The following is a 23,376-nucleotide window of genomic DNA, read 5'->3' on the forward strand; positions in this document are numbered from 1 at the left end:
ATAACATCAATTAATCTTCATCTTATTTACTCCTTTAAACATTAATATCTGAAACACACTTGACCATTGTTGGACAACCAATCACATATTCTTTGACTGTACAGCACCTATAGTTCAGAGGCAATCTAGTCCTGAACACAATAAACTGGTTTATTCACACAATCAATAGCAGCACCTATGTAATTACCTTCCAGTGCTAAGAAGTTGCACACTTGAATAATTCACAAGATCATTTTTCTCTTTTAATGAATAATAATTGAAAACAGTCTTTAGAATTCTTTTTTAGCCACCTAAACACAATCATGAACAAACTGTTTATTATGTTCCCTTTTTTTCTAAAGAAATAGTTATTGGAAATCAACTAAAAATCTATTACTCACATGAATCGGCCAGACACTTGGTTGTGAGTCATCAGATTTGATGGATTTTTCCACTTTAGCATATTTTTCCACCTTGATATATATGAAAATTGAATTAAAGTGCAAGTGGATAAAAGCAACACTTGAATAAGGTGCGAAGTAAATAAGTAATAATATTACATAGTTATTTTTTAAAACTATCATCATACTACCTATTTTAAAGCAATCTAAACAAACAGTTCTTCAGATAATTCCGTTGGAGCCCAAAAGACACTCAGCCCTATTCTAGCTGGTCCTTTCAATCTGAAAGATTATCTGTCCTGAATTAACCAGTTGATTATACATGATTATAATGAGGGTTTTTTTAGGTTACTTGTAATTATGTAGATCTTTAGAAATAGGGAGGATATAACGTTCCCAGAAAATCATAACTGTCATGACAAATTTATAGACATTATCAAAAGAATCCTTCATCTCTAGATACAATAAATATTTTAAATAATGGCTAAGTAATCCATAATTAGGCAATGCTTTTATTAGAACAAATCAAAATGGCACAATATAGCAAGCAGGCTTAGGATTTCACCTAGACCTCTTCACCAGCTTGAATGATAGAAAGAAAGATTAGTAAATCTGTAAACTTACATCTACTTCAGATGGTGCAGTCAAATAGCAGGGATTCTGTTTCCACATATCAACACACTAATAGAAAGACAAAAATATATAAACGGCCATCAGGATAAATGCATTTCACAAATTTACTTTAAAAGTTTTTTTTAATAAGCATACATTTCCAGCTTTGCAAATTTTGAGATCATACTGCTGGCTTCCTCTCCTCTCCTTTCTTTTTTGTAAATAATCAAACAGCTTGAACTGTGGTGGAATAGTGCTTTGAGACACATCCTGCTGATGATTCAGAGATGACCTGGAATATCTCTTGAAACATCTATAAGATATTGCAAAGATTAGTGGAAAGAAAACTAATATTCTGGAACACATTTATACAAGCTTGCATTCACCCAAATAATGATTTAATAATGCAGTTGTAAAGCTGCTGTGTAATTCACTTTGAAGTCACTTATATTACAACTGTATTGGACTCCATCCAAAGGCTTTTTTCCTGAAATATATTTGTATTCAATGTTCTAGGTTACTGTATGGGTTTTAAAAGTTACTTAACTTGAATGCAATCAACATTCTTTTTTCCACTAAAACATAAAGCAGATTTTTACAAAGATCTTCTAAAGATAAATATTTTCCAGTACCGTTTCATTGGGCGAGTATTCATTTTCTGTTTATTATACAAAAGTTGGTTTGTTGTGCATGTAACAGCAATTGATGGATCTAGACACAGAGGTTCTGCTGTTGCCAGTATAAGCTGACTTTCTAGTAGAAGCTTGTCTTCCTAAAACACAAATGCAGAAGATTCTAAAAGGGCAATAATTCTTTAAAGCTACATTCATATGCACATTTTTTGCAAGTCCACTAAGATCAACAGAAGTTTTCATTTTGAATATCGATGTAGACTATAACTATTAGTTTCATTCTTTTCAATATGCTAGCATTAAGACACTAATTGTTGATGGCTTGTTCAACTAAGCACTGTTAAAACCAAGTATGGCTTAACACAATGTGAGAATGCAGATATATGGGTAACACAGAAGAATTACAGCAGGTGTACAACCACTGCTTGCCATCCACCATATCAATGCAGATAACAGATAGGAGTTGAAGGGAATGTATTTACTGATCAGGGCTTCCCTGCTTCTTCCTCCTTACAGTCTCTTTTGTTATTCTCTCCCCAAAGCTTATCCTGGAAGATCAAAACATCTCCCAGAATAGAATAAAATATGGCATGGGAAAGGTGCAGCTAAAAGGGGAGGGAAATAAGTAGATCTTCAATTCACATGAGAAATTGTCTGAATCTTGCCCAATGTTATTATTAGCAAACAAAACAGAGTTACAATATGTCCTGAGCTCAGAATGGCTGTTACAAGTTTTTGAGCTTGGGATACATTATTTCACAGCTCCCAAGGATAGGACAACAACCAACAGGTGGCAACTTTACAGAAGGAAATCCAAACTCTAAATAAGAAGGAATTTTATGACAGTGAGAACTATTAAGCAGTAGACAGCCTTCCTTCTGAAACAGTGGATGCTTCATCACTGGAGGTTTGCAAGCAAACATTGGACAGCCATGTTTATAATGGTACAAAGATTCCTGCCCTGGACAGGGGGATGAACTAGAATTCTTCTAAGTTCCCTTCTAATCCTATGATTCTATAACTCAAATGTTCCACCATATAAAACAACTGCAACTAGAAACCAAGTCCACTCACTCACTTTTTATTTTTGGTTTCTGAATAAGATGCTTAACTTGTGCCTAGGTTGGATTCTTTACATGAATGAATTTCTTCTGAATAAAACATTTTTTCAACATACAGTGCATTCAGAAAGTATTCAGACCCCCTTCACTTTTTTCAATTTTGTTATGTTGCAGCCTGATACTACAATTGTTCAAATTCATTTTTTCCTGATTAATCTACACTCAGTACCCCAGAATGACAAAGTGAAAACAGAATTTTAGAAATGTCTGTAAATTTAATAAAAAGGAAAAACTGAAATATCACATTGGCATAAGTATTCAGACCCTTTGCAACAACACTTGAAATTTAGCTCAGGTGCCTCCCATTTCTCTTGATCATTGCTGAGCTGTTTCTACACTTTGATCGGAGTCCACCTGGGGTAAATTAAATTGATTGGACATGATTTGGAAAGGCACACACCTCTCTATAGAAGGCCTCACAGCTGACAATGCATACTGTATCAGAGCAAAAGCCATGAGGTCAAAGGAACTGCCTGCAGAGCTCAGAGACAGGATTATTGCAAGGCACAGATCTGGGGAAGGCTACAAAAACATTTCTGCTGCACTGAAGGTTCCCAAGAGCACAGTGGCCTCCATAATTCTCAAATGGAAGACGTTTGGCACAACCAGGACTCTTCCAAGAGCTGGTCGCCTGGCCAAACTGAACAATCGGGGGAGAAGAGCCTCAGTAAGAGAGGTGACCAAGAACCTGATGGTCACTCTGACTGAGCTCCAGAGATCCTGTGTGGAGATGGGACAAAGTTCCAGAAGGACAACCATCACTGCAGCCCTCCACTGATCTGGGCTTTACGGCAGAGTGGCTAGACAGAAGCCTCTCCTCAGTGCAAAATACATGAACGCCCGCTTGGAGTTTGCAAAAAAGTACCTGAAGGACTCTCAGACTGTGAAGAACACGATTCTCTGGTCTGATGAAACCAAGATTGAACTGTTTGTTCTCAATTCTAAATGTTATGTCTGGAGGAAACCAGGCAGCGCTCATCACCTGCCCAATACCATCCCAACAGTAAAGCATGGTGGTGGCAGCATCATGCTGTGGGGGTGTCTTTCAGCAGCAGGGACTGGGAGACTGGTCAGGGTTGAGGGAAAGCTGAATGGAGCAAAGGACAGAGATGTCCTCAATGAAAACCTGTTCCACAGCGCTCAGGACCTCAGACTGGGCCGAAGGTTCACCTTCCAACCTGACAACGATCCTAAACACACAGCCAAGACAACACAGGAATGGCTTATGGACAACTCTGTGAATGTTCTAGAGTGGCCCAGCCAGAGCCCTGACTTGAAACCTATCGAACATCTCTGGAGAGACCTGAAAATGGCTGTCCACCGATGGTCCCCATCCAACCTGATTGAGCTTGAGAGGATTTGCAAAGATGAATGACAGAAAATCCCCCAATCCAGGTGTGCAAAGCTTGTCGCGTCATACTGAAAAAGACTCGAGGCTGTAATTGCTGCCAAAGGTGCTTCAACAAAGTACTGAGTAAAGGGTCTGAATACTTAAGTACATGTGATATTTCAGTTTTTCCTTTTAATAAATTTACAGACATTTCTAAACTTCTGTTTTCACTTTGTCATTATGGGGTACTGAGTGTAGATTAATGAGAAAAAAAATGAATTTGAACGATTGTAGTATCAGGCTGTTACATAACAAAATTGAAAAAAGTGAAGGTCTGAATACTTTCCAAATGCACTCTAGAATACTAGATGTTTGGAAAACTGGCTCTTTTCTCTGACATGCTAGTTTTCTTAAGCTTGCTATTTGAACAGAACTTGTTCACTGATTATAGGATAGGCTAATACCAATCTTATACTAGAAATATAGCTTATAACAAAAACGTATCTTACATCAGAAATTTCTGGCCTAATAACCTAGAATGTCACAAGGCTTATATAACTTTTTTTTACCTGTGTCCACTTGTGGTTGTCACTTGTAATGGAATGCACATCACAAATCAAGGTCTAGGAAAAAGGAGGTTAACCATTTATTTTTTATGAAATACTGGATATGTTAAGTACAAGTTCATTGAAGCTGTAGCAATGGCAGTCCTTGGAAGCATGAAGAGTTTACCTGCATTGTTGGGCGCAAAAGAATGTGTTTGCTTTGGTATGTTGGAGATTTCAGATTGCCAGACTGTCTGTAGTCACGTATTTCTGTTACGACACATCCACAATGGAAAATATTAATCTGTTTAAAAGCAAACAAAAATAGAATACAAAGTCATTATGAATTATTTTATATACATAGAGAGATTTTTAGCAGTTTGATATTTATACTTAAGCAGAACCAAAATGATTATTAGATCTTAGGAACAACTGTTAAATGTTTCTTCTGTCAATACATGCAGCAAGAATAAGAATAAGGACTAAGTCATGTAGAAACTGATTCTTGCTTTTATATTTTTTAGATATCTTCAAAACTCCAAATCATATAATAAAGATCAATTCTGATCAACTTATGACATGAGCTTTGAAACATGACAAACAATAGTTTAAAATGCAATCCTTTCTAATTTTTAATTCAGAAATGTCTTTGATGAATGAATCTTTAATTCAGATAAAGTTATATAGGAACTAAGTCTTAGTATACTGGTAATCTATTTTTATTTCTTTCCCTCTCATCGTTGAACTTTATAAGTTTACTCCTACAGGCTCTAGAAATAGTAACAGCCGTAACCATATTCATTCAGGCATCATCATTGCTCAAATCATGATTTCCAAGCTTACTTTAAATTCTTTTAAATTCTGGTTTCTCGTTGAATCAGAAATCATAGCCTGTCAAGTTAAACTTTATGTTGCTCTAGCCATGTTTTGATGTGAACTCTAAAATGAGTTCACATGAAAATAAGTAGATTAATGTAATGTTGCTGGTAAAGTTACCAGCAATTTAAATAATATTTAAGATTCCACTATATAAAGCTAAGCAACCTTTTGTCCCTCAGGGGCCACATGGAGCATAAAATGGTAAATTACAGCCTTGATTGTACAAAGAAACATGCACACTCACCCACGCCTATATCTATCTATGTATACACGCACACTCATACATACAGTACACAGATTTATATGCACCACACTTAGTTACTTTTCTCTTTTCAATGTCAATCCAGACTAGGATTGCTGTCCTGCTGCAGCTAACAGTAATCTTTTTCTCCCTGTTTAACTGCTTGCTGATTGGCTTGCCACATGGAACAACTGGTGAGACTGCAGTTTATTTACATCTTCTCAGATATGATTCAGTTTTGTCTGTTAACAGCTATCATTCTTATTCTACAAACTGCTTACATAGTGTATCTGTGTACCCTCCAACTGAATCTATCATACATGCATAACTAGTGCTGCTATTACTATCCCACCAAAAATGCAATAACAAATCCACAAACAATTGTGCAAATTCTTTTCAAACCTGAGATTTTTCAAGGAGGTCAACTAAAATAGGGGGCAACTCTTCAGCATCCAAATATTCAAGTAATTCTCCTTCTTCATAAGGAAGCCGAATGGTTTCTGAATCTGCATTTAAAACACAGAATCCAGCTCAGCAAGAATCTATTACTCACAACAAAATAAATTCTAGTATGCTTCAGACCAGACTTCCCACTAATAATATTTCAAAAGGTTATTTAAAAAGACAGATCAAGGAAAGATTAAAAAGTGAACAAATATTCAATGCTTGTTTTACCTGAGCCATTCTTTCCTCTGAGCATCAAGGAATACCCCTCATTTCCTGGATAAAGATTCACTACTAAGCATGACAACGTCTCTTGCATAACTAGCTTCTCCAACAAGTTCACATTTCGTCTCAGCTTCTGCTTTAAAATGGGGGCAACAACTCATGAAAATCAGGGACATCAAAATTAATAGCACAATCTATGTATTTATATTTAAAATGTTCCAAGGCAATGGCAAAACCCACATAAAAACTCCCCCCAAGCTATTTTATAAGTTATATGTTAATAATTTTCTATCTTTCATGCCAATGCTGGGGTGACTTATCTATTTATCTGACTAGAAAAACTTATATTCGCTGGGCAAATTCACAAGACACAGTAAAGACAGCTTTACAATGAATAGACTAGCTAGCTTTTGTAGATTTTGTAGCACATTAATTAATGTGGCTACAAAATCAGCTGCCAGTAATTTACAGTTAACAATATTATTCAAACTTAAAATACTTGCTATTTCCAGCTGGAACTAGTCAGAAAAAACAGCCAAACAAGACATGACTACTTTCTGTGATTAGCATAAAACACCTAGAGGATTATACTGCTATCCAGCAGCCAAAGAAGTTCTTGTCTCTTTCTATTAAGTCCTCTGTTCCCCAAATGTTACTGCTGAGGGCCTCTGGGGAGCTCAGAAGGTTCTGAAGCAAGACTAAGGTGAAAAATGTTGGCAGTGTTACCACTGGCATTACATACATGCCTTTCATTTCATGTAAGATACCTCTGAATTCAAGCCATTAATAGCATTCCACACAGAAAAAATCATGGAAGTTTCCCCCTCCTTTAACACTTTAGGAGTATTAAGGGAAAAAACAACTGGAAATAAACTACAACATGACACCAGATTGCCTAAAAGAACTATATCATTCTTCCAGATATCTTTGATATTCAGGGAGATCCAGTGTTGTTTGTATATGTATATATTTATTTATTAAAGATTTTTAAAAAATAAAATACTAATGCAAACTAATATAAAGTAAGAAAAAGAAAGAAAGAAATGAAAGAGAGAGCTAAAAGGGCAAGAAAGGGGAAAAAAGTAATAGAAAAATAGAAAAGAAAAAAGATACAAAGAAGTAGCTTCCAGTTTTCTTTATAGCCATTATAAGTACAATTATAAGTTTACCTCTTACTCTATGATTACAACACACTTCTCTTCTTTCTATAATCTATTCTGTCTGATCATCAAAACCATAAATCATAAGTTTATTTTTTTGTTTCATGCTAGAAGTCTATAAGGGGTTTCCAGTCAGCAATAAACGTAGATAGTTTTTTCTCTGATCAAAGAAGTCAATTTAGCCATTTCTGCAAGTTCCATCATCTTTACCAACTGTTCCTCCATTGTGGATAGTACCAAATCTTTCCATCTTTGTGCATATAATAATCTTGCTGTAATTATCATGTACAAAAACAAAGTTCCATGACTTTTTTCCAATTGTCTGTCCATCAATCCCAAAAGAAAAACCTCTGGTTTCAATTGTATATTAATCTTTAACATCCTCTGAATCAGTGTATGTATCTGAATCTAGAATTTTCTAACTTTCTTACAGGTCCACCAAACATGATAAAATATCCCTTCTTGTTTCCAACATAAATTTGAAGTGCCTTCATAAATTCTACACAATTACTCTGATGACATATACCAATGGTACATCATTCTATAAAAATTCTCTTTAAGATTATAACATAATGTAAATTTCAATCCTTTCAGTCACATATTTTCCCATTGCTCCATCTGTATATCATAACCAAAATTTTTAGCCTACTTTATCACACATTCTTTCATTTGTTGTTCTGTTTCAAATTTCAATAAAAGTTTATACATTTCAGCACCTACACATTCGTCCTTTGTACAATTCTATTTCAAACTCAGTCTTAGAATGTTCAAAACCATAAATTCTTTTATCTACTTCAAATCTTTCTCATAATTGTAAATAAGAGAACCATTGACAACTATATCGCTCTACCACCTATCACAGAGGTGTCTTCAGGCACAACCTGAGTTTGTATCTATTCCATATTCTCAATATGGCATGTCTAACATAATGATTTTTAAAATCCACACTGATCTTGACTATCATACCACAAATATCCATGCCACCCAAATCTCAGGTCATGTCCTTCTAACTCCAAAAGCCTTCTATTTCTCAGCAGCACCCACTCTTTCATCCTGGTTTGAGCAAGCTGCAAATTACAATTTCAAATCAGGTAAACCCAATCCTCCTGTTTCCTCCACAACTTGTAGCATCTTATATTTAACTTGTGGGGTTTTTTTTGCTTTCGAGGAACATTTGCTCCATTCATATTCTACGTTAAGCATTTGTAATCCATTATCAAGTCAAAGGTTTAGAAAAATCAATACCTGTAGCGCCTAGTTCAGCATAATCCCTTTCAGTTTCTTTTTGCACCTGTTGGAGTTTTTGGTGTAGACTCCTCTGACACCTCCATTTGGATCTCCTCCAATTCCTCTTTGAATTTTTCTAAAAATTCCCTCACCTTCTGGACATAATTCAGTCAAAACCTCTGCTGTTTAAAAGTAAAGATCACACCTTCCAGTTTGTTCCATTGGAATGGGATCTTTTACTACTTTAATCTCTCAGTCAAAAAAATAAGCCTCTTTTCTCTTATGCGTAATCCTAATAGGAATTTCTTTAAGAACAATTGTATCTGTATTATCCATCTTCAGTCTTGTATTAAAATGATGCTGTAAAACTTGATCTCTTGTCTTCTTCCTAACATAGTGCACCAAAACATCTCTTGGAACATTTCTTGCTCTCGCAAAACTGGAATTTATTCTATATACTTTATCAATTTCTGCCTTTCTATCCTCCTCCTCCCAATTCAAAAAAAATTGCCAAGGCTTTAATAATCTTTTCTCTAATATCTTCATCAGAATCCTCTGGGATTGCTCTCAAACAAAATTCCTTCTCTCTCAATTCCAACACAGCTATCTAGTTCTCTTTCCAACTCTCTATGACTTCTGTCTTACTCTCTAAAATTTCCATTTTATCATTAACTTGCTTTATCTCTCCAGACACTTGTTTTATAGAGATTTCCATCTTAACTTTTTCTTTCATCTCCTCTTTCATCTTTACATGTCTTTTATCCATTCTTTTTTCAAAAGCTGTCAATTTGGTATCAAGTGATTTAGTCAATTTAGTATCATGTGATTCAGCTAATTTATTCCCCAATTCCTCAAACATTTTCTGAAGCAAATCTGATATAATTCCTTTCCCTGCAAATTGCTCTAGCGATCCTCTCCTCCCCTCCGTACTTGATGCTTTTCTGGTTGTCATTATGATATTATAATCCAAAAAGGAAAGTGTCTAGAACAAGGGAAAAAGAAAAGGCAAGGTTCCCCTTTATTTTCTCTTTTGTCTTCCTGCACCTTTAACACTTCCCTCTCTAATGGCATTCCATAGTTACAATCAGCACCAAATTCCATATTCCCATAATTACAGTCAGCATCACAGTGTGGCTCATATTACCTTTATCTGTCAGGTTCAGCCCAAGAATCACAGGAGAGTCTGAAAATCAGCTCAGCTTCTTTAATAGCTTGCACCTAAGACAGAATCTCACCAGACTAACTCCCCAATGAAAGCAACTATAACCATCAAGCCCTTAGGGAGGGGCCAGTCTCTTCCTCCTTACTTTCCCACAGTCCAGCTGGGGGCTGAGGAGATGCTTGGAATGTCACTCCCCCTCCCTGTAACCTTGAAGCTTCATACCAGAATCCTCCCCATTCATGCCTTCCATCACATCATTTTTTGTTTTGTAAAATCTGCCAATGGTCTGCACTCTTTAATAGTAAACAAAAGCATCCCCATGAAGGTCTGGTTTGTTTGTCTAATTTAATTCTAATTTATTCAAAAGCACTTTCACCAAAAAATAATCTTTCAAAATAACTATCCCCTTTATCCATTTTAAACTTTCTTACATTGGTTCCTTGTTAAGCTTTTTGCCAAAAAAATTTAAGTCCTTAAAAGCCTTTTCTTTATTCCTTTGTAATCCAGAAAGACTTATAGCTCACCAAGTAGAATCTTATCCCCCCCACTTAGAAAATCTCTAGTTATAAATTCATTACATTCAAAAGTGGTTAAGAAATGAGGCTCGGATGAACTTTGTGTCCATACAGTAGGCTGCAATTATGGCTGTGAGCTTGGTTGAAATCAAATCCCACCCACTCAACTCACAAGCTGACTGCAAAAACCTCAGTTCCTGCAGTCTACTCACGAGGAGCAGCCATCTGGAGTGCAAGTGGGCAACCTCACAATCTCTCCTTTATCTGGAAAGATTGCTCCGGCCAATCTCCGCTGATCTGGCTGCTGATCTCCACCATAATGCTGTCCCCATGCCTTTGGGGATATCTAGTTCGCCATGAATCCTCACCAGAAGCCAGAGGTCCAGTTCTCTATACTGCAGATGCAAATTAACAGTTGGTGGCGACCCAGCTTAGCCTTTTTGGTAGTGGCATCTGTCCCCAGCTTCTATCCTGCAATCATTAAATATAACTACAGGCAGTCCTTGCTTAGCAACCACAATTGGGACCGGCAGTTCTGTCATTAAGCAAAGCAGTCACTAAGTGGGAAATCACGTGAGCACAACTGTGTTTTCCTTTTCCCCACTCCCCCACCCTTTGGAATGCTCACCCTGGCACTGGGATGGCCAGTCAGTTTCATACCTTCAGGTTTTGTTTGGCTCCTACCCACTCCCTCATTCTTTGGAATGCTCACCCTGGTGCTGGGATAATTAGCAAGAAGGGAATTAATTCCTTGGAGAGGAAGGGATTACAAGAGAATAAGCAGGCACAAAATGGGGAATATATATCAAAAGGAATGTGGTGGTGCTGGCAGCCCCGAGTATGGTTGGGGCTGGGAGCTGCAAACATACTACACATAAAGCCCATGAAAAAAAGAGAAAAAAACCAAGTAATTTCTCCTGTGCCTGACCTATTCCCCCCTACCTTGCAGAGCGGAGACACTGGAGAGGAAGGGATTACAAGAGAGTAAGCAGGAACACAATGGAGAATACAGAGAGCTGTTTGCATAGCACACTCAAGGCTTCTGGTGCCACTGCATTCCTTTCAATGTGTATTTTCCATTATTTGCCTGCTTACTCTCAATCCCTTCCTCTCCAATCTCTCCATTCTGCAAGGGGAGGGGGGACAAGGGAGCACAGGACAGTCACGTACTGATTGTAATAGTGATCATATGACTGAGAGACATTGCGAAGGTCATAAATGCAGGCATTGGTCATAATGTTATTCTTTCAGCACCACTGTAACTTCAAATGGTCACTGAATGAGGACTTTGTGATTTTTAAAAAAAGAAATGGTAAACAAATGTTTCAAATAAATAAATTCAAAGAGTGACAAAAAGCTAACACTAACTTAGATGCGTTAACAAGGGGTTCTTATGAATCAACTACAATAAGAGTTGGAGTGTAGGTTTTCAGGGCTGTTGTTTATTGATGATATGACTTCTGAGTAGTGCTGTGCGAGTTAAGTGAAACATCAGCACTTAGGCCTTACCCCATATGGTATCACTGAGAAGTGATTTCACCAATGCAGTAAACCTTACTGGGACACTGTGTTTAGCTGCAGGCACCAAAGGTCAAAAAACAAAAAACAAAACCCACAATCAAAAGCATTCAAAAAAGATATCCTGCAAACAGATGATTCATTAAATTAGAACTTAAAACACAAAAAGCATACCTGGATCTTGCATTTCTTTCACTGAACTCGAGGGAAAATCAGAGGTACCTGGATTGTCCTCTATCTCAAACTAGCTGTGATCAGCAAAGTTCTATTATTCTGAATTGTATGAATTTTCTCAAGATCTGTATTATTTCAGACCATTCTCCAAAATAGTTACACTTTTTTCTGAATTAATAAACTGCTCTAATGAATTTCCCAACCTGGTGCTTTAGACTGCATTCATGTGATAAAATGTATCTACGAGGAGGAGAGTGATATGGGAGATCAAGGCTATCAGGAGGGTGCTTCCAGAAGGGGAAAGGAGATAAAAGACAATGCAGTCCTCAAGGGGAGTGTGGGAAGCGAAAGAGGTTCAGGAGAGCCACTTCCTAGAATCTCCCAGGTTATATCCACTAGCTGCTGTAGTATAGATTTAGTTTGGCAAGATTCTGCCTATAAGGTGTAAGCAAATAAAGGAACTATACTCGACTGGACTATTTCACCATTGTTCTTGGGCTGGGCCTGACAAATCACAATATTACATTTTTGAATAATGCTACTCTATCCAACCAAAAACAAAGGACTCCTGAACAATGCACGCCATAACCTCCTTTTTTATTATTTAGCATCCCTATTTCTGAAAATTAGCATCACTTCTGCTCAGCTGAGGTCCCTTTCACATAGGGAGCAGTTTGCTATTTATTTCTCAACATGAGTATCTAAAGCTTTCTTTTCATTTGCAGACTTGGAAATAAATTGTTCTTCATCAGGCCCATGAGCAAAGGAAGACAAAAGAGATAGGAACTGAGTAGCAGAAAACAAAAGAACAGAAGAGGGAAGCTGAATAGCAAGGGAAAACAGGCAAAATCTAGAAGCACCAAGCAGAATTTTTTTTCAAAAAATCTAGGTCATGTGACATCTGCCTTCCTGAGCAACATGAAGAGTTATCTTATTGTTTAAGGTTCTCTGCGCTCTCTGCACAAAAAAAAAAAAAAACTGATAATCACTAACTCAACCTACCAACAAGCCAGTTTGGAAGAATTATAGGAAGTCCTAGTCCTGTCTAAGAGGTGCCGAAGAACTGTGTGATATACTCTTCTTCTAATTTAGATGCTAATACTCCCATATTTTACATTCAGAAAGAAGTTGCTCTTCCTCCCATTGCTGACACCTTCAGTCAGAAACTGAACAGACATCAGGCAGCATGTGTGAATATCTATTCCTTATTCCAGGGTAGAAATTCTTCATGTGACAACCCAACCATGCTGAGATTTCACTGAATGTTTTAATCCTGCTACATCCTATAAACACAGTAGTTATGTGCAACTGGCCTTTACTGGTTCACTATGAAAAGCATATAATAGATGTTTGACAATGAGATTTCACTTACCTTTATTTCAGGCTCCTTATCACATTCCTCTAGATACAATTCATATAACTTTTGAAATACTGATTTTCTAGAATTAAAAAAAAAAAGCCTTTTGAGTAAACACTTCCATCAGCTAAAGTAAGAAAAGCATACTAACTATTTCTTACCTCCCACCAGACAAATATTTTCGTTTTGGAGGCCTCTGACGAGCACTTTCAATGATATACTGAAAAAAAAGTAGACACAAATATATATGTGTGCATGTGTGTATTCATAAAAAATATATTAGCAATACATAAATGCCCGAGCAACTCAGTAAAAAAGTTTATTTCCTATTTTTTTTATTTCAAATATTGGTACAGTTGTAGAACACAATTCACTTATTACTGAAATGTCAAACAGGACTGAAGAGGAAAATGGACAGAGAATATGTATTTAGCATTTTCCCAAATGTTACCCAATTATACTCTCAACCACACCCACACAGTTCCTACAGACTTCACCAAAAGGCTTAAATGTTCCCTTTTTGAATTCTGCAATGTATTACTTCTCCCACAAAAATTGTAATCAGAGAAACCTGAAAATATTCAAGCTATAGTCATCAGTTACAAAACTATATCTCTTGCCTCCTTTCAGAGTGTGGTGGGCATTATTATGCCTGAATAGTTTTTATTGTAAATGTTTATGATAACATAAAGTTTAAATGTTTAATTATATATTTCTTCATATACTTCTAATGAAACTATTAGGAACAGAACAAGTATGACTTTTTCCACTGCTAGTACTATAATCATAAACTTATATAATTTATACCATCTGCAATTTACCTCAGCACGATCCAGTGCAATTTCTAAAGTCTGCTGCTGCAAAAATGAAAACAACATTCTTATTCTTATAAGTAATATAATTCATTCAGCAAATGAAATGTTGTAATTAATCAACAAAAACATATTATTTGATATTTTAAGGTTACAATCCTTAACGTAACAAGCTAGAAGAAAGTCCTATTGCAATTCAGCGTGTCTTCAAAGTAGAGTGAGGACTGGACTGAAAGCAATCCATTACCACAGTATTGGTTTAAATGTGGAAGTTTATCTACATTTGGTTGTGAAACTGCAGAAGGAGAAGGGAAGCTAAGATATATCAAAGTATCACTGTCAAGGGTAGAAAACGTGAGGCCACTGGTCAAATCTCTAACACAACTGCCAAAATACAGTGGCACTGTTTCTATAATTTTGAGGCAAGAAATACATGAAAACTATAAAGCATCCTTAAAATAGCTTAATATAGCTTTCTTTTAAAAAAGGGAAAATAGTCCAAAAAAAAAAAATCCTGGTCCTGCCCACATATGTTACAAACCCATTCACTTTGCTTCATCACCTTGTAGGCTTTGGTCAGTTCTGATATTAATCATGGTAATGCTGAGTAGAGTTTCCACTCAATATTGACTGAAATCAGTCTGACTTGTGAAATATAGTTATTTCAAATCATGTAAATAACTAGATTTGAAAGTCTAAGCTCTGGCATTGACATAAATACTTAACTCGTCAAAGCATTAATCAGAAATCCACTTCCTAAATGGAAGGAGTAAAAAAAAAATGATATTTTCTTCTAAGTATATTAAAAACATACAACTGCAGTCCATATAAAGCTCTTTACAAAAAAGCAAAGAATTAAGTATAACTATATTCAGAAAGCCTGAGATACTTGCATTTAATTTTTGAAAAATAAAATGAAGAAATAGGTAGATCTTGGCAACTTTTTTGAAATTGTTTTTCATCAGTTTCACATTTTTCCATTTATCTTGTCATCTATAAGGATCCAGTCTGACTTGACTTCTCTTGGATGAAAAGTCTAGGAATCAACTCTCTATTGGAAGGGTATGATTTCATATCCAAGTTAGTAGGTGGAAACTGAATCATGGCCTTCTAGTTTGGATATAGTGGAAAATGATAATAAAATAAATCTAGACTTCTTGAATTAACTGAAATAATTGGAAGAGGAAGTACATAGCTATAACATTTGTGCATACAAGTAAACCAAGATCAAGGCAATTATTTTCAGAACCAGTTCCTGAAGTTCCTGATACATGGAATCAAACTGGAAAGAATGAAAGGAACAAATACTTTATATTTTTTTCTTTAGCCATGCATTATTTAAAATACCAAACAAAAAAAAAAAGCCAACAGCACAAAAACAAAATCTTACCATAATGCCTGAAGTTCATTGATAAAGAAAGCCAATGACTTTTTAAAAATTATTTTTTTAGATTCTGAAACAAGAAGCAGGGTCTGAATTGTTAAGGTCCATGTTTAAGAATTCTATAATTGAGAAAAATAAGGAAATAAAAGTGTATTGTACAATATAAGAAATAAGGAAATATTTACCACACAAAAGAAATTTGGATTCTAGAAAACTATTTTTTCAATGATTTGAAATATAAATATACATTTTCTAAAAATGAAACACAGGCAAATTACATGCAGTGGATCCAGTAGTGTTCTTTTAGAAGAATGCATTCTTAATATTCCATCACCCTGTGCATGCTCATTCAATCTGCTCCTGAAAGTTAAGGTAGCCTCTGAAAAGATATGGGACCAAATGAAGGAAAAGAGAATAATCCAAAATCTATTATTTTAATATTGGTAAAAGTAATGAGGGTATAGTCAAAGATATTTATCAAACTAAATTACAAAATATACACAATTTTAATATATAAAGTATCATAGTAACATATTCAGATTTACATGAAATCCACAGAACTATAGATTGGAGATATACACTGGAGTGGCAATATATGAATATATCTTTTGATTCCAAAATACCTAAAAACCACTAAGTACATTCACACAGCCTCTGTGTTTTATAATAATTTAGTGCATTGCTTGAATAAGCTTGAAACTATTTGCTTTTTGTTCTTCCTACAGCATTATCAGTTGGCTCTGATAGTGCACTTAAAGGCTAACATTCATGAACATGGAGGTTAATCTTTAGAAACTTATTCATCAGCTAATTCAAGACGGTTCCATCTGAAAAGAAACAGAGCTTGGGCTAGGAATGCAAGTTATGTGAAGGTACAACTCATTTCTCAACAGCTCCTCTTAACTTCTGAATTGGCAAAAAATGCAAATAGACTGCAAATTGGGATGTACCTGAGGAAAGAAATATGCACTGCACCCTCCAGGAGCCCCAATTCTCTACTTGCCTGCTTCAACCTGTAATATCAGATGCATTAGATATCAAGTACCATACTTTAAGATTTAAAATATTAGCTATCTTTATTGCTACCCTTGTGAATTAGTAACACCATTGTGGAAATTAAAAAGTAAACTAGCATCTCTACAGAATGGTATACTTGAAAATTTTGACTGTAGTTGACTTGCAAGTAGTTTACAATATCTGACTAATCAACTGACTGACATAACCACAATTAGTGATCTTTCAGGAAACAAAATTAGAAGGAAAACAGGTTCAACTGAGCTATTAATATACTATTTACCTTTTGCTTAAAAATACATATCTACTAAACCAGACAATTACTTTCATCTCTCCATAATAACTTTTACCATAATAAATCTTAGGCTGCATTACTATACACATATATCTATGTAAATCTCTTTAGATGCAGCAGATGCAGATTCCTATAGCAAAGCACACAGAACTGTGCTGTCTTTCTTATCACCTTGGCATTACTATTTTATAAATTACCTACCTTTTTGATGTTTTTTTCCTACAGAATTTATTTTACCAATCAGCATGATATAGCAACTAAAGTGTTAAATTGGGAAATCTCGTGTTGAAATCTCTATGCAGCAACAACGAGACCATCTCAGTGCATATTTTTTTGTGGAAATAAACAAACACCAAAGAGCAAAAAGGTCGCATACGTAGTATTACCGTCCTGCTTCACAATCCCGCAGCCGTAAATAGTTTCTCCTTTCCGAACATTAAAAGACATTAAACATTAAAAAACATTAAAAAAAAACAGAACAAAAAGGAAACACTCGCACACAAAACCCATCCGTAACAGACAAGATTAAAACCTACCGTCCTCTTTTTTCCACCCGCTTGCAACTTCCGCTGTAAGCACTTCCGGAATCGTTTAGATGGGAATTAACGTAGCCGGATGGAACGCCACTGCGGTTGTCATAGGAACGAAGGACGGCTGAATTACACCTTGTGCATTGTTATGGAGACCAAATTAATTCGAGCTAGAGTTGATCTGGCAAGTTCTAAAACTCCACATTATATACATTGATATCAATTAACCGGCACTGTTAATAGAACCCTTTATCTCTTCCCGCTGAGCTGAAACCAGGACGAAAGAGCGCTGCTCTTTTATAATTTACTGCAACATATTCGCTCACAAGCAAAAGATAGCATAGATGAAAGGAATTCAACGCTCTTCCTGTGTGATGTGGTTCTTTTATTGGGTGAAAAGATGTGATCTTTTTAACCAAGTGACAGGCATATTCATAGGAAATAATAGAATGGAAACTTTCTGAAACTTCATAGGAAATAAAGGCGGTGATACTGGCCATAGACATCACCAGGCATTATCAAGTGATGCATGAAATGTGTATATATACATACCACATTCTGCATCTCATAAATTGCAAAGAGTTTGTTAGTCTCATTCTATGCTGGTTTACAAGTCAGGATTTATGAACTATGGTTTCCCTTGGTGTTTCAGGACAATATTGGGCTGGGAAGTGATTCAACCAGATGCCTCTTCTGTATGTGTGCCTGATGCATTTGTATAGCCATCCTGCTTCCTTCAAATTCTGCCAATTAATAGTTTTATTCCAGGTTTTGTTCAACATCAAGGACTGAAGTGGCTACACGTTCAATCAAAACACTTCCTGTGCTTACTCAATTCACATCACCCCATCTCTGTCAGAGAAGTGGAAAAAAGCAATTTCAGGGGGGGGGGAAATGAATCATTCGACTGAAACTCTTCTTTCCTACTGTACAAAAATTCACTGTTCCCTCAGGTGAGCACTCTTGTACTCATTGTATGAGGAGAGGTGTGTTAGTGGCAAGAAATCAGAACTAGTAGCACCTTTTTTGACTAACAAATTTTATTAAAAGGCATAAGCTTTTGTGAGCTGCAGCTCACTTCATCAGATGCAGAGTGGCTAGGATACAAATTGGGGTGAGGGTGGGAAGATAGGTTTGTTATACAGATACATAATCAACCTATTTGTCCTGGATTTGTCTTTGGATCTTGATGTCAAATGTATCTACACCAAGAGAACCATCATAGTCCCCAAGAAGTATCCAGAAGATTAGTAGTGCCTTTACATGCTCTTCCTCCAATGTGATTTATGCCATTATCTGCCAGCAATTTCCCTCTGGATTCTACATAGGGCAAATGAGACAAATGTCACACAAAATAATTAAAGGGCACACATTTGACATTCAGGACTCAGTCCAAAGACAAAGTAGCATTAGACCATTTCAGCCCCAGGATACTCTATGGTAGACTTCAAAGTGACTATTTTGGGAAAACAGAACTTTAACAGTGCCATTGAGAAATTGCTGAACATTGCTAATTCACCAAAAGGTTTCAGACAATCTCAGAAGATCTCAACAAACAGAATGGTTTTACAATTGTTAATTGATAAGATATTGGTAACCTGTATTTTGCACTAGATACCCATGGGTGACTCTTAGAAACATTTACAGCCAGTGTCAATAACAATATGCAATTGTGTGTCTGTGTGTATGTGTGTGTATTTAAAAATTACAATTAATATAGCATTTCTGGCACCAGACATCTCAAGAGGCAAGGACCTTCAACAGATTCTCTGACATTCTATATCAGACTGGGTGAACAGATTCTGTATGTGTAGGCAGTATAGCAGATGCCAAGGCTCTGAACCATATCCAGCATCCAGAATTGCATTCAGAAATATATTGGTAGCCAGTGTATCGAACAGCTGTATGATACATAGCAGTTAGGACAATGTCCAGTAAGCATATGGGCCACTGAACTTCACACCAACTAAAATTTCTGTGTAGTCTTCAAGGGCAACTCCATGTAAAGCAAATTATTGTAATCCATATGGAAGATGCCAAGGGTGTGAGTGCCTAGGTAAGGCCACAGTTGGCACACCAGCCTAAGTTGAGCAAAAGCTCTCCTGGCTGTGGTCTCCATGTGCTGTTCCAGTAGGAGTCATGAATTCAGCTCAACCCTCTGATTGCAGGCCTGGTCTCCTTGGGGGAGCACTAACCCACCAGTCAAAGATTTCCAGCAGTGGTTCCTGAACCAATAGCCAGAAACTCTTGCTTGCATTGAATCTGAGCCTGTTTCTCTCCCTCCAGATCCTGACAGCCTCCAGATACTCAGTTAGGACTTCCACTGCATTATCAACTCAGCCCAGAGTGGAGATGTGTAACTGGTATCATCTGCATACTGATGAATTTTTATTTATTTATTTATTTATTTGGTGCCTTCGATTCAGTGTTGACTCCTGGTAATTGCCTGGACAAGTCCCTGCAGTTTTCTTGGCAAGATTTCAGAAGTGATTTGCCCTTACCTCTTCCTAAAAGAGACTGACTGGATGAAGGTCACCCAGTTGGCTTCATGCTTAAGGCAGGACTAGAACTCACAGTCTCCCGGTTTCTAGCCTGGTACCTTAACCACTACACCCAACTGGCTCTCCATACTGATGAAACCTTACCCTGAATTGACAGATGATCTCTCCCAATGGTTTCCTATAGATGTTACAGAATAGGGGAGAGGACTGAGCCCTAAGGCACCCCATAAAAGTGGGGCCTCCCACTCCCAAGGGCCCATCCTCTCCCAACCCACATGATAACCAACTGGAACCTCCCATGGATGCCTCCACCTCCTTATCCTCATTGACAGTCCAGAAGGATAGTGTGATCAATGGTATCAAAGCCATCATCTAGTAGAACGAGGATGGTTGAACTCCTACATCATTCAAGTCTCACCAAATGAGAGTAACCAATGAAAGTATAGAGAATACTTGCTGAAGGTCCCCACTTATCAAGAGGTGATGTGATAGGAGAAAACCTAAAAGTGGGTATGAGGACAACCAAAGCAGTTTCAGTCCCATGCCCAGTTCAGTCTTAACTGCCATAGGTCTAGTTAATCTATTTCTTCCAAAGGTCTCTGAACTGTTGTCCCAACTAGTTTTCCACAAAGAGAAGCTTGGATATAGGAAGGTAGTTTTCTAATATAGATAGACTTCTTGATGAGGGGCAGACAAGTGCCTCTTTCAAGGCTGCTGACATCACCCTCTCCCACAAAGAAGCATTGACAAATGCCTAGATTAACTTCCCTGCCCCCTCCCTGGGGGATTAGCCAGGAAAGGCAGAGAGCCCTTGTAAGCAACAGAGCTAAGGCCACAGAGAACTCTGTCTACTTTTTCAGGAGTCATAGGCTCGAAAACCTCCCGGGCAATATTGCAGGACTACTTCTGCCATTTAAACAATATCTGTCCATCTGGTTTCCAACTTGGAATGGATTGAGTGATTTTATCCATTAAATGATGAACCAGATAATCATCTTGCACTGATTAGTCCTTCCTATTTCTCCCAAGAAGGGTGTGGGTCACCTTAAACAGTGCAACTGGCTGACATTTTATAAATGTTATAAAGGATAGAGAAGTAACTTCTTTTCACTGCCTTTATCACCACAAAGTAGACTCATAACTGTCTAGTCTATTTACTTCTTATTGTTCACTAGTGCCATTCCAGGTGTCTCTTTACCCACTTCATTTCCCAGAGTTCCTCAGAAAATCAAGGAACTCCCCAGAAATGCCAGGGGTAAAGAGGTTACAATCCTGTTTAATAATCTGCTGCCTTCTATATTCCAGAGGCCAACTACAGTAGATATTCAACAGAACTGCCCTCCAATCACTAAAAGCAGAGGACATTCACATTGTTAGGAATGTCCTTTGATGGGCATCCTCCATGTCAAAGCAAATTGAGGTGCTAGTGGAGAAACCAACTGCCTGATTTCTATAGTCTTTTCAGAAATCCCATCCCATTCCTCCAGCACGAAGAACATGTAGCAGTGCCACAGAAGAGGATGGTCAGAGTGCTGTACCATCACTTTGCTATGGACAGATGTCAGTCACTGGTTGACAGGGCTGGAAAGGAATTTTACCTACAACCTGCAATTGGATTCAGAATTGTAGAGTTTTTGCTTTCCCCGTAATCCCAATTTTGCTTTTATATATTGCTTTTGTATATTTATTTTTTTCAGTGAATACTGAAATGATATTTTTGATTTTGTCAATTGTGTCAATTATGTATTGTAATGACATGATGCTTCATTACAATTCTTTTTGTAATGAAGCATCATGTCTTTTGCACTGTACATGTTTTGCTGTGAGAAGAGGGAAAACACTATTTTGAAAACAGAACAGCTAAGGACAAATATAGGCAGCTTTCTATGTGGCTGTGAGTTGAATTAAGGCAGTATCACGAGGATAAGTCTTCCAAAAACACTTAGCAAGGCATCTTGTGCTCTAGGTAGTATGTCATGAGAAAGAGATCAAAGTTAGATTCCCTTCCCTTTCCTTCTTCTCTTGCTTCCTGTCTTTAGTTGCTTTCATTTACTACTTATTGTTTTTCTGTGCTTTGAATAATACTGCTTGTCTTAAAAGGGAATAGTGTGATCAGTATGTATGGTTTATGATTATAGTTGTATTTTGGTGACTTACATGAACTAGTTCAGTGTGATTATTTCCTTTTGTCAGTATGTAATTTCCCACTAGAGGTCAGAATTGTATTGCTAAGGTAACAATTGTACTTTCATTTAGTCTTTAAGTGATAATTTTAATGCAAATTTCATGGAGTTGTTAAGAACAGAAGAATCTGAATCTGGCCCTTTTTTCATTTATCCTTGTACTTTTTAGTTTGACCAAGTTTCCCGTTGGAGAGAAGCCAACCCTACCTCTGCCTTATCTGTGACATTCTCCATCTGGATCCTGTTTCAGAAATGTCATATTTCTCTATATTTTCTCTGTTTCTTATTTTTATGCTACTGTACCTTTAAGAAGAAAAACCTCATTTCCCTTGTTTTACTCATGGCCATCTGGAGTTTTAGAAAACAGTAAGTCTACCTTTCATATTTTCTTTCTTTCAAGGGTTCCTGTACCCTTGAATTTCTTGAATTTCCTGCTTTGCCATTGTTATTTCAATGCATCCTCAGCATTACTGGATCTTTCTCCCATCACTGAAGAGATTAAGTCTCTCAAATGCAGCTCATCTAAGATTGACTATTACCTATTCACAAATATACACTATTTAAAATTCTTCCCATCTACACTCCTCAAGACATTTCTTAAGTGTATATATATCTCAGTAATTACTGTGTGTCATTGAATCTAGCACTCTTCTTAATTACTGTTAATAGCTTAACCTCTTGATTGCTAAATCCCATCAGGATGTTCTGTCACTATTTCTATCATATCCTCTCTGTTGTATTTGTATTGTTCTATTGAACACTGCAACAGCTCTTCAGTCATTACCAAAGTTGGAAATGCATACTGGTAAGGAAAGCATTCAGTCACTTGAAGACAATATGTCATTATTTATACAAGGTGGGTTACAAATCAAATAAATTAATGCTTACCACATGAACATTTAATATTCTTCTGAACATCTCTGACAGCCTTGGGGATGTGTTACTTGACAATGCTCTGTCTGCCCTCCATAGTGTGGAATGGGCAGATGGTACAGAAAAGGGGCAGATTCTTTGTCCTGAAATCATCCAGATTATGATGCCAATCAAGCTGGCAGAGATTTGGGAGCCCTGTTTGCATGCCCAACATAATGAAGAGGGAGGATGGTGTTGATTGCTGCAGTCTTTTTCCAAGGTA

The 23,376-nt window shown here is 36.8% G+C and overlaps 1 protein-coding gene and 1 long non-coding RNA gene across 28 annotated transcripts in view; one reads left to right on the top strand and one right to left on the bottom strand.

The window, feature by feature from the left end:
* The window catches only part of SUPT20H (SPT20 homolog, SAGA complex component), a 61,961-nt gene extending 44,253 nt beyond the window's left edge, over positions 1 to 17,708 (bottom strand). For 4 of the 27 annotated variants that reach the window (XM_088147557.1, XM_088147559.1, XM_088147558.1 and 1 more), the window contains exons 1-12: positions 15,725 to 17,557; positions 14,344 to 14,379; positions 13,684 to 13,742; positions 13,538 to 13,604; positions 6,416 to 6,542; positions 6,143 to 6,246; positions 4,808 to 4,924; positions 4,645 to 4,698; positions 1,625 to 1,764; positions 1,149 to 1,305; positions 1,005 to 1,061; positions 381 to 452 (exon numbers count right to left, since the gene is read on the bottom strand). In XM_088147557.1, the coding sequence (XP_088003683.1) occupies positions 381 to 452; positions 1,005 to 1,061; positions 1,149 to 1,305; positions 1,625 to 1,764; positions 4,645 to 4,698; positions 4,808 to 4,924; positions 6,143 to 6,246; positions 6,416 to 6,542; positions 13,538 to 13,604; positions 13,684 to 13,742; positions 14,344 to 14,379; positions 15,725 to 15,727 (993 nt within the window). In that variant the 5' untranslated portion in view covers positions 15,728 to 17,557. The other 23 variants (XM_088147555.1, XM_088147554.1, XM_088147550.1 and 20 more) reach the window with 21 other exon arrangements.
* A 4,882-nt stretch (positions 17,709 to 22,590) lies between these two features.
* The window catches only part of LOC148214841 (uncharacterized), a 57,510-nt gene continuing 56,724 nt past the window's right edge, over positions 22,591 to 23,376 (top strand). Inside the window, exon 1 of the long non-coding RNA XR_015797370.1 lies at positions 22,591 to 22,607. This is a non-coding gene — a long non-coding RNA (uncharacterized LOC148214841). The remainder of the gene's footprint in view (positions 22,608 to 23,376) is intronic.

Source organism: Python bivittatus, unplaced genomic scaffold (assembly GCF_059951505.1).
Source record: "Python bivittatus isolate LINGU-HERP-01145 unplaced genomic scaffold, Pbiv_v1 ctg000520_np1212, whole genome shotgun sequence".
Taxonomy (NCBI): Eukaryota; Metazoa; Chordata; class Lepidosauria; order Squamata; family Pythonidae; genus Python; species Python bivittatus.